Raw genomic sequence first — 13816 nt, 5'->3', positions numbered from 1 at the left:
ACTTGAGCCCAAGAGGTTGAGGCTTCAGTGAGCTATGATTGCACCACTGTACTCCAGCCTGGGTGACAGAGCAAGACCTTATCTCGAAAAAAATAAATAATAAGGCCGGGTGCAGTGGCTCACCCCTGTAATCCCAGAATTTGGGGAGGCTGAGGCGAGTGGATCACGAGGTCAAGAGTTCAAGACCAGCCTGACCAACATGGTGAAACCCCCGTCTCTATTAAAAACACACAAATTAGCCGTGCGTCGTGGCAGGCACCTGTAATCCCAGCTACTCAGGAGGCTAAGGCAAGAGAATCACTGGAACCCGGGAGGCGGAGCTTGCAGTGAGCCAAGATTGTGTCACTGCACTCCAGCCTGGGCGACAGAGCAAGACTCTGTCTCAAAAAAAAAAAAAGAAAAAGAAAAAGAAAAAAGAAAGAAGGCTGGGCGCAGTGGCTCACGCCTGTCATCCCAGCACTTTGGGAGGCCGAGGTGGGCGGATCACAAGGTCAGGAGATGGAGACCATCCTGGTGAACACGGTGAAACCCCGTCTCTACTAAAAATATAAAAAATTAGCCGGGCGTGGTGGCGGGCACCTGTAGTCCCAGCTACTCGGGAGGCTGAGGCAGGAGAATGGCGTGAACCTGGGAGGCAGAGCTTGCAGTGAGCCAAAATCGCGCAATTGCACTCCAGCCTGGGCAACAGAGCGAGACTCCGTCTCAAAAAAAAAAAAAAAAAAAAACCAAAAACAAAAACCGGGGAAGATGCTGCTGAGAACACTTGTGTCCGAGTGCCTGTGGACGTGTTTTCTGCAGTCCTCGGGCGCATACTGGGGAGTGGGTTTCCTGGGTCCCACGGCAGCTCCATGCTAGCCTGTTTTCCAGGGCGGCTGCACCGTCTTCCACCCGGCAGGGCTGTGGGAGGGTCCAGGTTCCCCCATCCTCACCGGTGCTCCTCTTTGTAAATCCTAGCCTCCCCCCACCACCCCAGGTCTTCACTGCATCCTGGTGTGGAGCATCTCGTTGTGGTTTTGATTGGTGTTTCCCTGACAACTAATGGTGCTGAACATTTCCCGTGCCTGTCGGCAGCTGCATGTCTTCCTTGGGGAAGCATGTATTCAGATTCTTTGCCCTTTTTTTTAATTGGTTCACTTGCCTTTTTATTATTGAGTTGTATGAGTTCTTTATAAGTAACTGTTTCTTGAGGTTGCACCAATTTGGGTGTGAACTTTACTGCCTGATGGTCACTGCTGAAAGGGGTCAGGGCTGGGGGAGGAGAGCACCTCCTGGGGTCCTGTGTCGAGTCTGGGCCTCCTCCCCATGCCAAGTGTGTGATTCCAGCCCCAGAGGATCCTGCTGGTCCCAGGCTTCAAGAGATCACCTGGGGATGCCTGGGCTGTGACTGGAGCGGTCAGGCCAACCCCAGCTGTCCAGTGGGGGAGGGGAGGATGGGGGATGCCAGGACCCCTCCCCAGGTGCAGTGCCCAGCTCCATACCTGCCACCAGCCCCTCGGTTTTGGGGACAGCTCTCCACGACCCCTTTCTCCATGCCAGACCCCATCTCTGTTTGGAAAACTAAGCAAAAGATAATGTTCAAATGCCCCAAAACCCAATAAGGCAACCTGTGCACCCACCGTCCCTGGCCTGTCATCTCGAGGAGGCCCCTGCAGACTCCCTGCCCCCGAAGGGGTTTCCAGGTCTAGCCCCACTCCCGGAAAGTGGTGCCAAGACCACCTCTCGTCCTGGGTGGTGTTTCCCTGTCCCCTGCATTTCAGGGCGCAGCGGCTGTTTCTGGGGAATCCCTGTGTCTCCTTTAAGCCCTTCCTGAGCAGAGGTCCTTAGGATCCATGCGCTGCTGAGCTCCTACTCCAGGTGCCTGAGGGGTGGCGGGGCCCCCACAGCAGGCAGAAGGCCCAGGAGGGTCTGCACAAGGCCAAAGGCACAGACACAGAGGACAGGGTGGAGGCTGCAGCCAGTGGGCTACCCAGAAGGGGGCCGGCCACATGGGGGCCCAACATCACGACCCCCATCCCCACAAATGAGGCAGGCAGAGCCAGGAGCAGCCCACCCCTGTGCTGAGCCTGGACGTGGAAGACCCCTCCTTGGCCTGCAGGGCAGCCTACTGACTCTCGACCGACCGTCGTGTGAGGCGCTGTCCAAGCACAAATAATTGGACTGAATTAGCCCCGGCCCCTGTGCGGGGCGGAGAGGGAAGTGAACCTCACCACCCTCCCCTCCCCTGTGGCAGCTACTGGATTGAGCAACTGCTTGGCTGAGTGTTGGGCAAGATGGTCACAGAGAGGGCCCAGCCCAGCCTCAGTCCATTTGCCCCTTCCCTGGGGACAGCCCCCCTCTACCTGGGAGGAGCTAGCTTCCAATCAAAGTCATCTGCGGGCCTACTGTGTGCAGGCCCCATGCTCAGGAGACGCTGAAGGAGCTCAGCCCTGCTCTCAGGAGCCCCCTGCCTGGGGCCTGCCGCGCGGCCGAGTGGTCACAGGAGGCAGGTGCCTCTAGCTCTGGACTAGGAAGACGCTTGAGGAATGAGTGTCAGGGTCCCTGGTGCAGCCGTGCAGGTCAGTGACAATGGGTAGGAGGCTCAGCAGAGCTTGTGGGCCACTGGGCATGAGCAGGAGCAGGCAGGCCACATGTCCAGGCCTCTCGCCAGCTGCTGCTGGCTGGAACAGCCTTTGACCAGCACTGGTCTGGATCTGGCCCGCCCTGAGCTATGCTGTTACCTTCCGGATTCTTCCTGAGTCCTGGGCTCCCCCCTGGCCCCGCCCAACCCTGACCACAGCCACTGGGGGCAGCCGGATCTCAGGACAGCTGTGCTCTCGGGGGTCCAGGCAGGTACTTGTGGACCTCGGCCAGGCAGCCTCCTCTTTTGAAGAATCCCCCTCAGCCCCGACATCTCTTAGATCATGTGGCTCACCACCTCCGTGTCATCCTCATGCCTTCCAGTCCCCTGAGTGATGCCACAGTTCCCTTAGCAGGATGGAAGGACAGAGAAGGCAAGACACCTGCCTGCTGGAACCTCCCACGGAGGAGGACCTGGAACAGCAGGCCATCGATGGTCTTGGCTCATACTGGAAGCTCTGGCCTGTTGGGCACCTGCTCCCCTGAGGCCTCCCTGCTGCTATTTCTATTCCTCGTACGATGGCCTCCCCCTCTTTGGGGACCTTGAGTAAAGGCTCTGGGCTCTGTTAGGGTGTGTCGCTTTGTTATATCGTTTTATGTATATTCCAGTCCTGAGGCGTGTGGCCTCCAGCAAGGGATTGAACTTCTCTGTGCCTCAGTCTTCCCAACTGAAAATAGGGCTTCAATAAGAAAATACATGTCAAGGCCGGGCACAGTGGCTCACGCCTGGAATCCCAGCACTTTGGGAGGCCGAGGCGGGCGGATCACGAGGTCAGGAGATCAACACCATCCTGACTAACACGGTGAAACCCCGTCTCTACTAAAAATACAAAAAATTAGCCGGGCGTGGCGGCAGGCACCTGTAGTCCCAGCTACTCGGGAGGCTGAGGCAGGAGAATGGCGTGAACCCGGGAGGCGGAGCTTGCAGTGAGCCGAGATCACGCCACTGCACTCCAGCCTGGGCGACAGAGACTGGGCAACAGACTCCCTCTTAAAAAAAAAAAAAAAAAAAGAAAGAAAGAAAGAAAATACATCTCAAGCCGGGCATGGTGGCTCAGGCCTGTAATCCCAGCACTTTCAGAGGCTAAGGCAGGCAGATCATGTGAGTCAGGAGTTCGAGACCAGCCTGAGCAACATGGGGAAACCCCGTCTCTACCAAAAAATAAAAAAATTAGCTGGGCATGGTGGCACCCATTTGTGGTCCCAGCTACTCAGGAGGCTGAGACAGGAGAATCACCTGACCCCAGGAAGCAGAGGTTGCAGTGAGCTGAGATTGTGCCACTGCACTCCAGCCTGGGCGATAGACCAAGACCTGTCTCTAAAAAAGAAAAAAAAGGAAAATACAAGTCAGGTCATTTCTCCTAATACCTAGTGCAGAGCTGCTGCTGTTATTAACATTCATCTGTCTTTATTAGGTGACATTCTCCAAGCTCATGCTGTGTGGTGGATTCCAAGCCTGGCACAGGGACCCAGAGATGGAAATGCCACCTATCCCCACCCCAAAGGCTCCCATCTGAGGGAGGAGAAAGACCTGTGTGAATGGTTACAGGGAAAGGGCATGTGACGCCACAGGGCTCATGATCCCAGAGACGCAGACCAAAACAGGCTGCTGTGTTCTGCTTCAGGTGGACAGAGCTTAAGCAGCTCTGTCATTCCACGTTGGCTGGAGCAGGGAGACAGGTGTCTTTGGTGGCACACTGGTCAGTGCGGCCTCAGTGGAGGCCGTCCCACATCCCATACCATTGCCCCAGGGATGCCACTTTGAGTGCAAATCCACACGAAACTCTCACAAAGATGAGGCTGTGGGCCAGGCGTGGTGGCTCAAGCCTGTAATCCCAGCACTTTGGGAGGCCGAGACAGGCGGATCACGAGGTCAGGAGATCGAGACCATCTTGGCTAACACGGTGAAACCCCGTCTCTACTAAAAATATAAAAAATTAGCCGGGCAAGGTGGCGGGCGCCTGTAGTCCCAGCTACTCGGGAGGCTGAGGCAGGAGAATGGTGTAAACCCGGGAGGCGGAGCTAGCAGTGAGCTGAGATCCGGCCAGTGCGCTCCAGCCTGGGTGACAGAGCGAGACTCCGTCTCAAAAAAAAAAAAAATTAAAAAATAAAAGATGAGGCTGTGTAGACCGTGATTCTGATGCATTCAGAACGCCCTGAATGCTTCTACGCCAGTGACTGGGTGAACAAGTCATGGTCCAGTTGAACTTTTTTTGGAATTTTTTTTTTTTTTTTGAGACAGAGTTTCACTCTTGTTGCCCAGGCTGGAGTGCAATGGCACAATCTCAGCTCGCTGCAACCTCCACCTCCCAGGTTCATGCGATTCTCCTGCCTCAGCCTCAGCTGGGATTACAGGCATGTGCCACCACGTTCAGCTAATTTCTTCATATTTAGTAGAGACGAGGTTTTGCCATGTTGGTCAGGCTGGCCTTGAACTCCTGACCTCAGGTGATCCACCCGCCTCGACCTCCCAAAGTGCTAGGATTATAGGCATGAGCCACCACACCCAGCCGAACTTTTGAGTAGAATACAACCATTCAAAAAGAAAGAGTCTGGGCACAGTGCTCACGCCTGTAATCCCAGGACTTTGGGAGGCTGAGACAGGAGGATCACTTGAACCCAGGACTTCAAGACCAGCCTGGCAACATAGGAAGATCCCCATCTCTACAAAAAAAAAAAAAAAATTTTTTTTTTAGAGACAGGGTCTCCCCTCTCTTCCCCAGGCTGGAGTGCAGTGACACCATCATAGCTCACTGCAGCCTCAGCTTCTGGGCTCAAGTGATCCTCCTGCCTCCGCCTCCTGAGTAACTGGGACTCCAGGCCCCCACCGTCACACCTGGCTAAATTTTGTATTTGTAGAGATGGGGTCTTGCCATGTTGCGCAGGTTGGTCTCAAACTGCTGAGCTCAAGCGATCCACCAGCCCTGGCCTCCCAAAGTGCTGAGATTACAGCCCTTAGCCAAAACCCTGTCTCCATAAATGATTAAATAAATGAAAGGCCACAGGCCTCAGACCGTTCATTCTGGAAGGTGCTGAGGAATTGTTTGTTAATAGTGGTTGCCTGGAAGGCAGCGGGGGGAGGCTTTCCTTTTTCAGTCTGGTATGTTCTAGTTTTTTTTCAGCCGGGCGTACTGCACTAACAATATAAGAAGAAAATGGAAAGAATTTGAAAAGACGCTGGGGTGTGCAGAGGAAGGGCACCCAAGTCTGGGGAAGGCGACATCAAACCCAGGCTTTTTGTTACCTGTCAGCCCCCATGTGAAGTCCCCGCCGGGCCCCTCAGCCAGCCTGAGTGGGAGGAGTGCTCAGAGGGTCCCCTCTGTGGGTGGTGGGCAGCTGGGTGGGTCTCAGGGGGAGGCTCCCTCTGGGGCCTCTGCGGCCTCAGTGCCCTGGGATGCTGGCGTTTGTCACTTGCTGGCCACCCCTCCCAGGCAGGGATGGTGTGAGCGCCCTGGTCCCTAGCGCAGAACACACACGCCTGCCTTGCATGAGCACCCCCGTGCCCATGGTCTTGGGGGGCTCGGCAGGTGCCCTCTGCACCCCCCACAGTAGGTGTGCAGGTTCCGTCCCAGCGCGCGTGGCGGCACGAGGGTCCCATCCAGTCCGGCCAGGTTTTGGGGCGGCCTCTCGCCCAGGCAGGTGGGATGCTGCGCGCGGATGAGGGGCGGGCAGCGGGCTACTTCCCGGTGGGTCCCCGGGGCGCGCGGGCTGGGGGCGCCGGAGCGGCCGAGGGAGGAGGCCACACGCTCGCCTGCACCGCTGGGGGCCGCCCGCGGGCCTTGCCGGCCAGAGCGCAGCGTGCGCCCCGGGCCCCGCGCCGGCACTCGCTCAGCGACCGCGGCGGAGACACGAGCGGCGGCTGCGGAGCCCTGAGGGCGGCGGGAATGCGGAACCGGCGCGCGGGCTGAGGCCGCCCGGCATGGCGCAGGGGCGGCGGCGGCGGGCGGCCTGCGCGGGGCCCTAGCGAGCCGGCGGACGCTCCCGGCCCCGGCCCCGGCATCGGCATCGCGGGCGCATCGCGGCCATGGCCAAGGAGCGGCGCAGGGCGGTCCTGGAGCTGCTGCAGCGGCCGGGGAACGCGCGCTGCGCGGACTGCGGCGCCCCGGGTAGGTGTGGGCCGGGTGGGCGCGGGGCCGGGTGGGTCCCGGGTGGGCGCGGGGTGCCGGGTGGGTCCTGGGTGGGCCCCAGGGACTGGGCGGGGGACCGCGGACGCCGCGGGGGTGGCGGTGCTGAACACCCGGCCGGCGCTCGGATGGGGCCCGGGCCCGGCTGCACCTGCGGGACCCGGACGTCTCCCCGGGCCGGGCGGAGCGGGAGGCGCCCCCAGGACCCCCGGAAATCCCCCTGCCGCCGCCTCCCCTCCCCCTCCGGGCTGCGTGTCTGACGGTCACCGCGGACCGCCCGCCGCGTTGCGAAAGCTCGGGCTCCGCACAGAAAGAGGAAATCGGGGCTGGCTGCAGGGAGGGAACGGGCCGCCGGCTGGAGGGCTCTGCTGGACTGTGGGGTCCCCCGGCTCCGGGGCCACCTCGCGGTGACGTCATGCCTCACTCCCTCCCCACACCGGGGGTCCCTGGGTGTGAGCGGCGCCCCTCCCGCGGCTCCCTGCACCTGGCTGCTCCGGGGCGGGTGCCAGGACAGGTGAGGCCTGGAAGAGGTGGGGCCGGACGCAGGTCCTCGTCCACCTGCCGCCCGCCCGTTCGTTCTCCCGGCCGGGCATCCCTGACTCGGTTCCTAGGTCTGTGGGATTTCAAGGCACAGGAGTCCAAAGGCGCGGAGTCCCTCCCTTCCAGGCCACTGGTCCTGCCATTGGCTGTGAACGGGGCCCAGTGCCCAGACCAGCCCTGCCCTGCTTCGGAGCTGTCAGCCCCAGGCCGGCTGCGCTGTGGGGAGAGGGCCCTGCCAGGGCAGTCCTGCCACCCCAGGCACACCAGGAATCTGGGGGCCAATAGCCTGAGCCCCTTGGAACAAACCTAAACTCACCAAGGATGGCTGAGGTCCCCAGGGAGAGAGCGGGGGAAGACCCTGCATTTGCCCCCAAGGCCCTGGTTCAGCATGCAGTCTCTGGACACCCCGGAAATAGGATCTGATTCTCTCTGGGATGGAGGGGTCTCTGCCAGCCCCAGGTCGTGGTGGCTGCTGTCCAGCCACAGTTTGGCCCGAGAGTCCACACCAGGAGCTGGGGTGTCCCAGAGGGGAGATAGTGACAGGCTTTTCTGGAAAGACAGGCAGGACCCACGGCCTTTCCGTGGTCTCCTGAGGCAGGGCGGCTGCAGGGCCAGTGCAATGGTGTGGTGGGGGCGGCCCCCTGGGCTGGCTCGCACGAGAATCTCTGACCCCAGATCTTTATTTCCTCCTGTTCAGGAATGCTCCCCTGGAGAGTCAGTGGGAAAGGGCCTGGCCTGGGGTTGCTATGGCCCACGGGGAGGGGAGCTGGGCTTGTCTCTGAACCTCTGATTCCTGGCCACACAGCCTGGGAGCAGCTTCTCTGGACTCAGAGCCCCTCTCCAGCTGCCCTCTGGGCCTCCCAGCCTGGCAGGAGGAAGAAAGAGGGCACTTCCCTGGCCTGCTGGGCCCTTCAGTGGCCCTCCCCTCCCAGTGGGTGCAGGTGTGCCTGGCCCACCACAGAGCTGTTCTCGGCCCTCCCCCTGCCCGGTGCTGCTGGGCACAGGGCCGCACCTGTGCCTTCTCAGAATTGGTCCATGACCTCAGTGACTCGCCTCCTCTGTCGGGTAGCGCCATGGAGCGGGGATGCTGTGAGGGGTTGTTCTCATTTCACAGCCAGGGAGACTGATGCCTTGCAAACTGGAGCTGGGGATATGGGTCACACCCGGCCGCTGTGCTTGTCCCCGCTTCCCAGGGCTGTGGCCACAGGGTGGAACAGGAGGTGTCAGGAGACGGGGGGCTGCCCGGACCCCATGACCCCATGGCACACCCTTGAGGGCGCTATGCTGCTTTGCTGATGCGGCTGCTCTGGGATCTCCTGTTCCTGCTGTGGCCCAGCTGGGTGACAAGGAGCCACTCCAGTATTGATGGGGACTGGGGTGACCAGCACGTTCTGCTTTCCTCAGAACACTGTCCTGTGCACTGGCTCTCGGCTGGTGCAGACCCGGTCAGCAGGACATCAGACAGTCCCAGGCCACCTCTGAACGCCAGGCCTGTGGGTGCTGGGGTAGACTTGAGCAGGCCCCACCTACTGGCCATGTGAGGGAAGCCACATGGTCTGGGGGTCTCTGAGGCCTCCACAGAAGCTCCTTCCAAACTCTCATGATCTGTCCCACTAGTGGGTTCCCCTGACCTTGAACAGGTCCTCACCCAGCGGCCACCCAGAGAGCCTCTCCTCACAGGCCTGGCAGGTGGGCGAGTTGGGGCGTGCTTGGACCCACTGTCCTGCAAGACCTGGGTGGGGGTCTCCATCCTGGGTGGGGCTTGGGGGAGGGAGGAGGTGCCTCTGTGCATCCTTGGCACTGCCTGCCTAATTGCAACAGAGGACAGGAATCAGGCGTGGTGGCTCACGCCTGTAATCCCAACACTGGGAGGCTGAGGCGGGAGGATCGCTTGAGGCCAGGAGTTGGAAGCTGCAGTGATACACTCCATCCTAGGCCAGAGTGAGACCCTGTCTCAAAAAAAAAGAAAAACAGACATATTCTCCTTTTTGAGTCTCAGCCCGTCTGATGCCCTGGGAGGACTGGGGTGTCTGAGCTCTTTTTTCTTTTTTATTTTGTGATAAGGTCCCGCTGTGTCACCCAGGCTGGAGTACAGTGGCTCAATCTCAACTCACTGCAGCCTCTGCCTCCGGGACTCAAGCAATCCTCGCACCTCAGCCTCTCGAGTAGCTAGGATTACGGGTCCATGCCACCATGCCCGCTAATTTTTTTTTTTTTTTTTTTTTTTTTGAGACGGAGTCTTGCTGTGTGGCCCAGGCTGGAGTGCAGTGGCACGATCTCGGCTCACTGCAAGCTCCGCCTCCCGGGTTCATGCTATTCTCCCGCCTCAGCCTCCGAGTAGCTGGGACTACAGGCGCCCGCCACCACGCCCGGCTAGTTTTTTATATTTTTAGTAGAGACGGGGTTTCACCATGTTAGCCAGGATGGTCTCGATCTCCTGACCTTGTGATCCACCCGCCTCGGCCTCCCAAAGTGCTGGGATTACAGGCTTGAGCCACCGCGCCCGGCCTTTTTTTTTTTTTTTTTTTTTTTAAGAGAATCTCTTGATGTCACCTAAGCTGCCATGCAGTGGCATGATCTTTGCTCACTGCAACCTCCAACTCCCGGTTCAACTGATTCTCATTCTCCTGCCTCAGTCTCCCAAGTCGCTGGGATTTCAGGCGTGCACCACCACCCCTGGCTAATTTTTGTGTTTTTAGTAGAGATGGGGTTTCATCATATTGGCCAGGTTGGTCTCGAACTCCTAACCTCAAGTGATCCACCTGCCTCAGACTCCCAAAGTGCTGGGATTCCAGGTGTGTGAGCCACTGCTCCCAGCCTAATTTGTTTGTTTGTTTGTTTGTTTGTTTGTTTGTTTGGTAGAGATAGGGTTTTGCCATGTTGGCCAGGCTGGTCTCGAACTCCTGGCCTCAAGCAGTCCTCCTGCCTCGGCCTCCTAAAATGCTGGAATTACAGGCGTGAGCCACCGCGCCTGGCCTGTGTCTGGGCTCTTTAACTGGGTTGGAGAGCAGGTGGTGACTGGTACTTCGTGTCACCTGGGTGTCTGAGGCACCTGGAGCACCAGATGGATCCAACAATCCCAGGGGCACCCTGGGCCCCCGGTTCTGGAGGCCTGGCTCTGAGAGGAAGTCTGTTCCTAAGAAGCAGGAAGATGGCTGGGACCCTCTTGTGGAGGCCCTGGTGGTTTAGGTATTGCTCCTTCATTCCACATCTGAGGCCCCAGCCAGATCCAGGCTCTGGGGTGGCCCCAGCCCCAGGGATAATGGGGCATGAGTGACCCTGGAGGCCAGTCCTTGAGGCTCCGTGGAACCCGAGCCTGTGCTTGCAAGGCTGATGGGGCAGACTCACAGCTCAGCCTCCTCATTCAACCCAGGAAGGCTTCAGGGCCGAGGTGACATTTCAGAAATTGCTGGTAGCAATTCCCTTGGTGGGGAGGAGTTTCAGGAACTTGGCCTGGCATGCGTGAGGGTGGGAAGAAGGCTGCTGAATGTGGGCGGGGGCTGGGCAGACTCCCTTCACTCCCCAGGGCAGCAGCCAAACTAGGTTGGAATTTTTTTTTTTTTTTTTTTGAGACGGAGTCTCGCTCTGTCGCCCAGGCTGGAGTGCAGTGGCCGGATCTCAGCTCACTGCAAGCTCCACTTCCCGGGTTCACACCATTCTCCGGCCTCAGCCTCCCGAGTAGCTGGGACTATAGTCACCCACCACCACGCCTGGCTAATTTTTTGTAGTTTTAGTAGAGACGGGGTTTCACCGTGTTAGCCAGGATGGTCTCGATCTTCTGACCTCGTGATCCTCCTGCCTCAGCCTCCCAGAGTGCTGGGATTACAGGCATGAGCCACTGCGACCGGCCGGATTTTTAAAAAAATAATAATTTACCTTCTCATCGTTTTGAGTGCACAGTTCAGGGGCCTTGAGCACATTCACCTCACCGTGCCACTGCCAGCACCGTCATCTCCAGAACCTCCTCATCTTCCCAAACTGAAGCTCTGTCCCCATTCAACAACAGCTCCAGATTTCCTCTCCGCAGTCTGGGGCACCCACCCTTCTACTTTCTTTTTTCTTTCTTTTTTGTTTTTTTGAGACGGAGTCTTGCTCTGTTCCCCAGGCTGGAATGAAGTGGGGCGATCTCAGCTCACTGCCACCTCTGCCTCCTGGGTTCAAGCGATTCTGCTGCCTCAGTCCCCCAAGTAGCTGGGATTACAGGCACAGGACCCCACGCTCAGCTAATTTTTGTATTTTCAGTAGAGACAGGGTTTCGCCGTGTTGGCCAGGCTGGTCTTGAACTCCTGACCTCAGATGATCTTCCCACCTTGGCCTCCCAAACGGCTGCGATGACAGGCGTGAGCCACCGTGCCCAGCCTCTACTTTCTGTCTCTATGAATCTTATGACTCCAGGGACCTCGTAGGAGTGAAACAGTGCGGTATTCATTCTTTTGTGACCGGCCAGTTTCACTCAGCCTAATGTCTCCAGGTTCACGGATGCTGTGGCGAGTGCTGAGATTTTCTTGCGTGTGAAGACAGGATCATATCCTGTGTGGAGGAACACATTGCATGTGCCCGTTTGTCTGCAGGCAGACACTGGACTGCTACCACCTCTGGGCCGTTGTGCATCGTGCTGTATGAGCGCGAGGGTGTAGACGTCTCTTAGAGAGCCTGCTTCAGGTTGTTTTGGTCTGTACCCAGGACGGGAGTTGCTGGGTCCTTTGGCAATTCTGTGTTTAACTGGTTGAGGAACTGCTAGACAGGTCTCCCCTACCTGGTTTTACACTCAAGCCACAGGCCAGCAGGTCACACGTGCCCACCCTCCTGCCTGCCTGCCCTGCGGCCGGGTGTGGAGGGCTGGTACGGGCGATGAGCTGGTGCTCAGGGCCGGGAGGAGCTGGAGGCCTTTCCTTCTGCCTTGTGCTTGGTGCCCAGGCCCTGGCCAGGCTCCCCCTGACTTCAGCCTAGACCAGCCCCCATCTCCAGATGCACCAGAGCTGTGGTGTGGGCCAAGGTTACCTCTTTGTGGACTCCTTGAGCCGCTGGGCTGGCTGTGACGGCAGCCAGCTTCCCCCGACGCACAGACGCTGAGTTAGACCTCCGCTCTGGACACATCTCGGGTGAGGTGTGGCGCTGTCCCTGCCCCCAGGCCCTGTGTTCCTAGGGCCACTGCTGTTTTAGACTCAGAGGCATTTGCCAAGCCTTGCTCTGTGGCAGTACCTGGCAGCCAGCCGCATCCCCCGACTGCTTCTCCCGTCACCCGTCAGGTGGCTGCATGGCCCCATTTTGCAAATGAAAGAATGAGGAAACAGGAAGGGACTTGGCGGGGTCCATGGTGGCTGAGGCGGCAGGTGGTCGTGTGGCCAGAAGGTGTGTGCTCACGCGCCCCCCGGAAGGCAGAGGCCCACAAGGGCTGAACTCCAGCGGCGCCCTCCCCTGGACTCCGGCGGGCAAGGCGCCGTCTCCCGCTCCATGCACGTGTACTGAGTGCCTTGCCCTGCGCTGTCACTGGGGCTCAGGGAGATGGGACCGAACCCGGCCTTTGCTCTCAGCATCTGTTGTTCCTTGGAGGAGAGACAAAGACAGATGGTGACAGCACTCGGGGACAGGGAGGGCCGAGGGTGGAGTAAGAATTGTGAGTGAGGGCCAGGAGTGGTAGCTCACGCCTGTAATCCCAGCACTGTGGGAGGCCAAGACGGGAGGATCATGAGGTCAGGAGATTGAGACCATTCTGGCCAACATGGTGAAATCCCATCTCTACTAAAAATACAAAAATTAGCCAGGTGTGGTGGTGCGCGCCTATAATTCCAGCTACTTGGGAGGTTGAGGTGGGAGAATCGCTTGAACCTGGTAGGCAGAGGTAGCAGTGAGCCAATATTATGCCACTGCACTCCAGCCTGGGCAACAGAGTGAGATTCTGTCTCAAGAAAAAAAAAAGGACGTAGAATCTTGGATGCCACATAAACGCATTTTCAGGAAGGAGAACTAGGCACCTGCGGGCTGGGAGGTGGGTCAGGAGGAGCAAACTGACCCCAAGTCACTGTCCAGGTGGTGGTGGTGACAGCTTGGCCAGGGGATGAGAGGCCGGAGGGGGTCACGGCACCTGGAGATGCATTTGGAGGAGTTCTGCTAAGACCGGGGCAGAGTCCTGCAGTGGGAACTCAGCCTGGTGTGCAGGAGAAGGCCTTGGAAGTGACTGTTTTCCTCATAGAAACAGGGGGCCAGGCCATGGGCCAGAGGGGAGGGAAGCCGAAACTTGGGCCACCATGGAGCGCCTTCTGCAGGGCCTGTTCTGTTCGGTGGGTGTAGAAATGGGCTCCGTACTGAATGACGGAAGGGGGGGTGAGGAGCAGAGGGTATTGTACTGATGGACCTCGGATCCCAGCCAGGCAAGGAGTCAGGGTAGACATGGGGTGACGAGGGAGGGACGGAAGTGGCTGGGTCAGGTCCTCCAGATTCAGGATAGGGGCTGGGGCTCCGGGGTTGTGAGCGGGAAAGGCCCAGCTGGAATAGAGTGGGTTCAGGGCAGGCTGTGGGGTGGCCAAGGTGTGGGG

At 58.8% G+C, this 13816-nt stretch overlaps 2 protein-coding genes across 3 annotated transcripts in view; both read left to right on the top strand.

Moving 5' to 3' along the window:
• Window positions 1-13816, top strand: part of PRKAR1B (protein kinase cAMP-dependent type I regulatory subunit beta) — a 482327-nt gene that overhangs the window by 62706 nt on the left and 405805 nt on the right. The window lies entirely within an intron of this gene.
• Window positions 6439-13816, top strand: part of ADAP1 (ArfGAP with dual PH domains 1) — a 60112-nt gene continuing 52734 nt past the window's right edge. For both annotated transcript variants that reach the window (XM_077995926.1, XM_001084174.5), the window contains exon 1: window positions 6439-6722. In XM_077995926.1, the coding sequence (XP_077852052.1) occupies window positions 6641-6722 (82 nt within the window). In that variant the 5' untranslated portion in view covers window positions 6439-6640. The remainder of the gene's footprint in view (window positions 6723-13816) is intronic.

The sequence above is a fragment of the Macaca mulatta genome, chromosome 3, assembly GCF_049350105.2.
Source record: "Macaca mulatta isolate MMU2019108-1 chromosome 3, T2T-MMU8v2.0, whole genome shotgun sequence".
Taxonomy (NCBI): domain Eukaryota; kingdom Metazoa; phylum Chordata; class Mammalia; order Primates; family Cercopithecidae; genus Macaca; species Macaca mulatta.
The sequence above is the reverse complement of the archived record's forward strand: the minus strand, read 5'-3'. Positions and strand labels throughout refer to the sequence as shown.